The following is a 9,229-nucleotide window of genomic DNA, read 5'->3' on the forward strand; positions in this document are numbered from 1 at the left end:
AGATGTTATGAAACTAGCGCGAGGCGCAAATCAAATTGCTAGTTTAAGCGATTAGCCACAATAACGACTTGCAAGATCGATACAAATATACGCAATGTCTATTGTTTCCCTCTAAAGAATTATCTAGATTGAGAAAGTGGGAGCGATATAAAAGATTCAGCGAGATAGATTGAACAGACAAGGAATCGTCGAGACCGACGAGATTAAAGTAATCCTGCAAGATGTATTGGAAACTGTTTGTGTCATTACTTCCGCACCTGCTTATTTGTAACACCTTGGCTAGACCTATCATTTACGAGGCTGTCGAGGACGATGTCGCCGCTGTTGGCTCATTTATTCGCGAGATACGTCAACCGGCGCCGTTAAAAGTCGCTGCGGAAGTAGAGGATTTAATGAGCGTTGGTAACGCACCGAAATCACGAGACACTAAAAAAAGCGTAAAAAACGCATCTGGTATGTCCTTAGTTAGTACTTTTTACTAGAATATACGATAATGTTATACTTAAAATAATGCAATATTTAAGAAGAAAGTTATGGGAAAGTATTAAAAAAATAATTTATCGAATATTGGTGTATGACAATTATGGGAAAGTCGAGGAGAACAAAAATATTGTATCTAAAAAATAAATTTATTAATCATATTATTTTTTATGTACATTGCATTGTATTGTTCTCTTGTATTTATTTCTTTATTTATTTATTGTATCCTTCTCTTTCCCTGAAATAAACGGATTAATGTTTATTGTCGAATGTGTTAAATTTCATGAACACGTTAAATGTTTTGTTGAGCATAACAAGGACGGACAACAATGCGGTTTTAGGCAAATCAGACGAGGGTGGTTACTACAGAACCTACGGAAGCGATGCGGACGGCGAGAAGGGTTACTTGAAGGAAATCTACGGTAAAGGTGATCAAGGCTACAAGACTCTTGACACCTTCCACAAACAAGACGGCGACAAATACGAATTTGAGACGCAAACCAGTTACGGCAAAGATTCTGCTGACAAGAAAAGCGAGAAACATCAAAAAGAGAAAAAAAATCGTGACCACGAGGGCGCAGGTAAAAATATGTTAAATTGTAATTATAATCAGCAACATATATTAATACGATAATATAAAACAGAGTAAAGAAGACTTAATAGATTAAAAATTCTGGCGCTACAACCTGAAATAAACGGATTAATGTTTATTGTCGAATGTGTTAAATTTCATGAACACGTTAAATGTTTTGTTGAGCATAACAAGGACGGACAACAATGCGGTTTTAGGCAAATCAGACGAGGGTGGTTACTACAGAACCTACGGAAGCGATGCGGACGGCGAGAAGGGTTACTTGAAGGAAATCTACGGTAAAGGTGATCAAGGCTACAAGACTCTTGACACCTTCCACAAACAAGACGGCGACAAATACGAATTTGAGACGCAAACCAGTTACGGCAAAGATTCTGCTGACAAGAAAAGCGAGAAACATCAAAAAGAGAAAAAAAATCGTGACCACGAGGGCGCAGGTAAAAATATGTTAAATTGTAATTATAATCAGCAACATATATTAATACGATAATATAAAACAGAGTAAAGAAGACTTAATAGATTAAAAATTCTGGCGCTACAATTCGCTTTATTTATCTTATACAGAATTGTAGAAACTCGACTGTCCATAAGCTTCATAATCAAAACGCTTTTTTGAATTCGAATTTGAAGTGGCTGCTGTGGATAACGCGAAATTGTTCTTCATAAATTGTGTTTAATACGATATGAAAACTTTTATAGGTACTATGGTCGATACAGACTATATCGGCGGCGAGGGAGATCACGGTGAAGGAAGCGAATACTCGCATTATACTGGAAGCGACGGTGAAGATCACTATAGTGGCCACTACACGGATAAAGAGCCGGAATCTTCACATTATGGTCATAGCGAAAATTATTCCTCTGGAGATGGTGACGAGGGATCTTATGAGACACATAGCTCTTATAGCTCCGACGGAGAAGACGGAGAAGATCATTAGTAATTATTAGAGAGATGTATACTAATTTTATTTAAAAAATTTTATTTTTTGATATTTTATTCAAATTCTAAAATTTTGTTTTGTAATTTTAACCCTGCCCTATTTTATATTTAAAATATGCACATATAGTTATTGACAACATAGCACGCGTACATTTATCTGTATGCACAAATAATTCATTTTCAAAAATGAGGACAATGCATGCATGTTTTCTATTATATTACATGCGACTATAGTGCGGATGACATATACGTGTTTGTATTATAGATAGTAATATAAAGAGATAGTAATGATGTTAATTATGGTGTTTATGATATAGTAAAAGTTAATGTTTGATAATTAATAAATTTATCACACATCACCGATGCATATGTTAATTTTATTTGGTTGTTACCTTTGAATTTTCCATGCTATGTACACGATTATTAAGCTTCAAGTGGTGTTTATTTGATGCTATTATTTCTACACGATTGATTTTTCAACCGCAATTATTTCTATGCGATTAATCTTTTAATTACAAAAAATTTTTAATTAAAAAAAAGCAAAGACAGCAACTATTTTGCAAAACATTACTTCAAAACAACGTAAATAAAGTAGAGTATGCGCTGCCAGGCAAATATATTGGACGTTAGATTAATATTATAATAGTATTTCCATTATGAAATTTGCCGTTACGCTTTCGCGTTGGAATCGATCGCGAAAGTACGAGCGTACGCTCAAAATTACCGCCCGGCGAAACTCGTTACATTAGCAATGTCCGTGCATGATCGATTATCAACAGCTAATCCATTCTGGGTGTTTCGCGTTGTATGCAAATAGTTTGATCTCACAGTATGAATGAATGCATATCCGTTCGCTGAACCGTTAATCCTTTAAATACTTCATTTCTTCATCGAAAGCGCATCTCTTGTCTAATCTTATCAATTTAGAAAATCATAAAAACAAGTACGTTTATTTTGAGCAGAATCACTGATTCAATTAGACGGTAAAGAAGTGTAATTCTTTTAATGGAAATATGACAAAAAGAGAGAGTTTCTTTTTTGTGATAGAGACAAAATAAATTTATGATTTAATATCATAGTGTAGCCGATACTCACACACAGACACACACACACACGCCACTTATTCTTAATATAATGTGATTTTATATTTGGCCGTATTTATATTATGGCCGTACGAGGTATTTATTTAGTCAAGATACAATATTTTTATTCGATTTTCGATTAAATTAAATCGCACTGACGCGATGCGACATTTATTACTCGCCCTAGCTATATCCCGATTAATGAAATTGCCATTTAATTCCTTCGCGTGAGTGCGAATGTAATTGGGTTACCTTTGTTGTAAAGCTTAATTCTAATTTCAGATTTAACATCATCCGGGAATCAAGAATTTACTGTCTGTATCATTGAATCAGAATACGCTTTGTATTTTATATGAGTTTGCAACTTGTTCATGTCAGTTTTGTGTTTTGTTGGGAAAGCAAATAAGTTTTCAAATCTGTTCCGCTACAATTATAGATTCAGTTTAATTGTGCGCTTAATGGTCATGGTTTGGAACCGTGCTAGATTGCAGATACTGCCACTCGGTTGGCATACAATAGATACGGCTAATTGTCGACACAGTATAGTTTCAACTGACAGAAGACGATAAAAACGTGAGTGTTTGTTAAAAAGTACTTTCCGTCACGCAAGAATCGTGTCTCGTTGTATATATTTTAGTTCTAATCGTTAGCTCTAATACAAGTGTGTAACATTTATGAGCCTGCATTTTGCAATTATTTATAACGAGAGAGCTATCCAGGTGGTTGCCCATCCTCAGGCGGGAAATCGTTCTGTTAATTGTACGAAATAATTATCATTAACACTATTGTAACAAAGAATTATTGTGTTTTGTCATCGATTTACTGTATCAATTTCAGGAACTCATTCAATCTATTCTAATAAACACGATTAATAAATTTGAAAAATATGTTTAAATTTACTAGTAATCTATTACACATTCTTTATATTATTCTTTTTTTTGCTGTATATTTAATTTAAAAAATTGAGAAAAAATTATATATATTATTTTGCTTCACACTGGATTAAGATAAGAAAAAAAAAACAATTTATCAAGCAAAAATCCAGATTTACCTGATTCAATCTATATTTAAAGTGATATATATAGACAATAAAATTTAATATCTCAATCCACTGACACATTGATATATGTAATACTCTTTTTTCTCCTTTTTTGCTTCCTTTCTCTTTCTTTATCTCTCTCTCTCTCTCTCTCTCTCTCTCTCTCTCTCTCGTCTCTTTTCTTTACTCTATTAGTCTAGTCTATTTAAAAATTTTGTAGCAATATTTTTTCATTTTTGCTGCTCCCACACATTTTCACATGCAATTAGCGAATATTGCGATAACAGATCAGTTGAATATACCAACTATTTGCTTGCATAAATGAGTTTAAGAGGCAAACAAAGCGAAAGTGGAGCTCGAATTACAGACTATTACTGTCAGCTCTCTCGCGGCTATCGCCAGAAAAGCTTGTAGCTTGGATGGCTCCTCCGGGTTTAAATTAGAAAACAATTTCATTAGCAACCCAGAAACCAGCGCGAGGTCCTTTTGTTCGTCAGCGTATAGCCTGACGGTTTTATTCAGCATGCAAGAATACGCTATAGAAGAGGTAGAATACGCTACGAGGAAAACGGTATGAAAAGGACGAAAGAAAGAAAAGAAATAGGAAAGATGGTGCGAGGGTAAGACTTCAATGTGAGATAGTTTGTTCGATTAAGAGAGTCGAGATTAACGATTCCATCAACTGATTGTACATTTCATAAGTTAGCGACGCGGAATTGACAATAGTTGCTCTCCTTATGCCCCAGTCCCGCTTTCCATTAGTAATTATTAATAAAATCAGTAAAAAACTCTAATATTTTAATAGTGTAATAATGTCTCATAAATATTTTTTAATGTTTCTGAGTTTTTCTTATATCTTTGTCAAATTTGTCAATTTGTTATTTAATTATTGACATAAACAATAGAATATTTTTATTTTGTAATATTAGTATTATTATTTTGTAATATTAATATTATGTTGTAATACTAATAATATTACGATGAATATCTATATTAATAGTATCTTAATAAAAGACAAGTTTAATGTGGTATTTGAGTTTCTAATTATGAAAGTTATTCCTTCTTAGATTTTGTCATTACATTACTATCCTCGGTACCGGAGCAAAACGACATTAAAATGCTTGAAGAGTCAACGAACCATGCTCCGATTTACGACACTCTACCGAGCTTTACTTGTACATAAAGATTTCAATAGCATTTTAGATTCTAATTGAAGTCGCGCCTTTGCGCTCATTGACCAAACGAAGAGGCGGGCGATCTGGCGGATGGTCCGACGTTGCCTCGAATTTGCTTACAAAGCAATCTTTCCATCTGAGCTGAGGTCTACGGTGAATGCCACCTAATCTAATCTACGTTACGACGATACCGAGTCGAAATCGAACTTGGCAGAACCCTTGGTTTCTCCTCTGTCTAAAGGATCCTTGCCGAAACTGGGCAGTAACCAATCTTTATCTTGATTATGCAGCGCCAATAAGAGCCAATCTTCAATCTAGGATGGTTGCCAAATAAGATCGTAAAGTGTCAGATCGATCAATACTTCACACTGCAAATTAACTGACACATTGAATTGCAGTGAAAATCATGTTGCGGTTTTCTAGTTTCAACATTCGTTATTTTATCCGTCTCCGACATCATCATTAGTTATTACTATCATTTATTTAGTCTTGTCAAATTCCATCACGGGTTAAGAAACTATTTCGTCAGCACAGAATATTATTTGTAAATTTTATGGATCTTAATAATTACTGAAATTATAAATTTCTTGCTTTCGACATTCTAATTTTATTGAACGTACATAGCGTTTTTCGTTGACATAGAATTGGTGAAAGGTTAAGATTAGGGAGGCCATTATTTTTCTTGGTTTTCAATGGTTTTTCGAGATCATCTAATAAAACCGTCAGGAATGTTGGAACAAATGGGTCAACAGTTAGCGAAACGACTCGCGCAACGAACGCCGAGCGTGATATACGCGTCGCCGACGTCTGTAAAACTCAATAAATTGTTTTTGGCTTATGACGTTATAAATGGTGCCGTGTTTACGAGAAGCGAATTTATGTCGCAGGTAATAGGATTAATGGTAAAATTAGACAGTTTATCGATGAGCCAGCAAGTGCAACGATGCGCGCGTTGTGACAACAAAACGCTCCTACACGATATACAGAATGACATATGCATATCTGTATTTGTACGTCATAACGTTAATTAAAATGATTGCGCGAGCATCTGGTAGGGTACTTAACTTCAAATATCGATTGAGGTCACGTCGTTACGCGAGGTGTTGATCGAACGCGCGCATGTGTCGGACAACGGGATGCCACTTTGATTCGAAATAGATATTTGGGCCATCCATGTCAGCTTCAAGCTGACCGAGATTTTACATTTCCTGCATTAATAGCTATTATCTGAAAAAGTGAGAGGCAATTTGTCATATTTAATATCCTCGCAATTCAATTAACAAATTTCCGAAGAAATTATATAAAAACAAGAGATTTGTCTGCGTGAGAAAAAGAAGATAAAATAACATAAAAAATTAATTATATATTTTTTTTTAAATTAATACAATTATATCTAAAACGTAAATATTGAGTATAAAAGAGAAAAAAATAAATCTAAATATATGAAGAAGATAATGCGATCTGTTGCGGTCTAGAAATTTCCGTAATATTGTTCCTGCGGCAGACCGATGATCATGGAAAAAGTGGTAATGGAAAGTTCTTCCTGATGCTGAATACAACTTTGTGCGCAGATATTGCGTTCACGTGGTGTATTGAAATAACGACTAATCCAATAAAAAATTGTCAGATACATTCGTTTATGTATGTGTGTGTGTGTGCGTGTGTAGTAAAAGCTGATAATTCTGGATATAAATATTATTAGAAGAAGATCAAAGAATCAATTTGTTATGTCATTTTATAGATAAAAAATTGCAATAAGCTGGCTCGACGAATAATGTTTTAACACCCGATTGTATCGATATTACGATAGACGGCGCGACGAAATATTCTAGCAGAATAAACGCAATGTGCAGTGATGCGAAGAAGTGTGAAACCGTGTGCCTGCCCACCGCACCGGTGTCAACGGAGATTGGAACGAAATTTAGGAACACTTGCGGTCGTGCGGATGAAAGTGGACTTGGCGGAAACAGCCGGCCATGCCATGGCGGAAGTAGATGGACCATCGATATTTAAGTGTCAACCGTTGTAACGTCGGCCATCAGTCTGATCGAAACCGGGTGCGATCGCGATGCTGCGAGGTACAATGCTATTTTTGTCATTCATAGCAATATGTTCGTTAACGTTGCACCCGATGTGTCACGCTCGAGAACTGGTCAGTGCGAAATCGCGTATCAGTCGGCGTGATGTGCGAGGAAAGAACGATGACCATGCAGGTCATTTAGAGCCGATCGTGGTCTCGTCGCCAATCGCAGAGGTGGATGACCTCGAAACAGCAGCAACTGAACATAAGGGTCATCATCACGAATCCAGTGGTGGTCACAAACATGAATCTCATCATCACGAGGACCACGGTGGAAAAGGTGAGAAGGGATACAAGAGTCACCATCATCACGATAAAGGCGACAGCGGTAAACACGATAAGGAACATCATTCCGGTCATCATGCTGAACATGGTGGCAAAAAAAAGGGTCATCACGACGAATATGAAAAATATGGCGAACATCACGAGGGCGAAAAAGGCCACAAGGGTGGCAAGTTTGGTGAGAAGAAGGGCCATAAGAAGGGTCATAAGACGAAGGGTTATCACAACAAGTTTCACAAAGACGAATATCACAAAGAGCACAAGTTTTACGATGATTATCATAAAGGCGGACATCACGAGAAGCACGGTGATTTTCATGGTCATCATGAGAAGAAGGAAGGTCATCATAAAAAGGGCGGTCATCATCATTCCGGTTATCACGAGGATCATCACGGTAAAAAGGGCCATCATGACAAAGGTCATCACGACGAGGAGCATAAGGGCCACCATGGCAAGCACGGCCATGAGGAGCACCATTCTCATGACGATGCTTATGGCAAGAAAGGCGATCATCAATCCGGAAAAAAATACGGTTATAAGAAAGGGCATTAAAATTATTGGCTCAAGTATTACAGATCAAAAAGTAATCGCTCATTTTACAGTTATGATTTATATCTACTTCAGACAATATCACGCGACTACATTTCGTGATCGTATATTTTATATTGTTCTTTATATAATATAATTATGCGCAAATATACTAACACGCGCAAAGAAATTGCTTGATTGTGTTACTCTCTTTCATTGGTTTTTCTTTCTCTTTCGGTCTTAATGTGGCAAATAAGTTTCTCCCCAGCTCATATTTGTCCCAGCAGCTACATTACAGTCAAGACGGCAGCGTGATATTACGCCTTATCGATTCCTCACGATTTATTGCCATCGTTTTTCTTGGCGGCCTTTTACCATTTCCCAACTTAAGTAATTTTGCCATTTCCTCTCGCCTTGTGCTTCCGTTTATTGATAAAGATAACGATTGCGTGAGAAGAAACGCATAATTGTATATAATTGAGGATTTTACTTATTAATAATTCATAAATCACATTATCGTTAACATCACGTGTTATTTTCATCAATCCTAAAAATTAGATTAAACAAATAAAATGCTTATTTTGTAAATAGCATGTGTTTCGTGTCAATACTACTTTTTTTTAGCAAGTAGCGACAGTTTCATTGGTTCAAGCAAGCGTAAATTAATTATGTGTACAATAAAAATATTTTTCAACATAGGATCTCTCTATTGTTGGACAAGAGTAATATACTAGCAATTCCATCTATAGCATGAATTTTAATGTCACATATAACACAGATCATTAATGCGCCAATAATTGAGGTTAATCGATTGACCAGCTGATTGAATTGATTACCGGATATTAATGTGCCGCGGGAACGCGCGTTGCAAGTTGACACCGTTAAATTTGTAGGTAAATACCGCATATACACGTTGCAATGTTATCTCTTGCAATAGTGTGCAACATAATATTACGTCATCAATTATAGAATATTAAATATATATATATATATATATATATATATATATATATATATATATATATATATAT

At 35.6% G+C, this 9,229-nt stretch overlaps 2 protein-coding genes across 2 annotated transcripts; both read left to right on the top strand.

Annotated features, from left to right (window-relative positions):
• The first annotated feature begins 221 nt into the window (after positions 1–221).
• Positions 222–2,010, top strand: LOC115238963 (spore wall protein 2-like). The gene is made up of 3 exons (XM_029813217.1): positions 222–453; positions 822–1,061; positions 1,772–2,010. Exons 1-3 carry the CDS (start codon positions 222–224, stop codon positions 2,008–2,010), a joined length of 711 nt encoding a protein of 236 aa, XP_029669077.1.
• A 5,366-nt stretch (positions 2,011–7,376) lies between these two features.
• LOC115239298 (histidine-rich glycoprotein-like) lies at positions 7,377–8,388 on the top strand. The gene has a single exon (XM_029813757.1). The coding sequence runs from the start codon at positions 7,377–7,379 to the stop codon at positions 8,220–8,222; it is 846 nt and encodes a 281-aa protein (XP_029669617.1). The 3' UTR covers positions 8,223–8,388.
• The last annotated feature ends 841 nt before the right edge of the window (positions 8,389–9,229 follow it).

Source organism: Formica exsecta, unplaced genomic scaffold (assembly GCF_003651465.1).
Source record: "Formica exsecta isolate Colony F162 unplaced genomic scaffold, ASM365146v1 scaffold116, whole genome shotgun sequence".
Classification (NCBI taxonomy): Eukaryota; Metazoa; Arthropoda; class Insecta; order Hymenoptera; family Formicidae; genus Formica; species Formica exsecta.

Coding starts and splice junctions, on each gene's coding strand:
- LOC115238963 (XM_029813217.1), top strand. CDS start 222: ATGTATTGGAAACTGTTTGTGTCATTACTTCCGCACCTGCTTATTTGT. Junction 454..821: donor AAGCGTAAAAAACGCATCTG/GTATGTCCTTAG, acceptor ATGCGGTTTTAG/GCAAATCAGACGAGGGTGGT. Junction 1,062..1,771: donor TCGTGACCACGAGGGCGCAG/GTAAAAATATGT, acceptor AAACTTTTATAG/GTACTATGGTCGATACAGAC.
- LOC115239298 (XM_029813757.1), top strand. CDS start 7,377: ATGCTGCGAGGTACAATGCTATTTTTGTCATTCATAGCAATATGTTCG.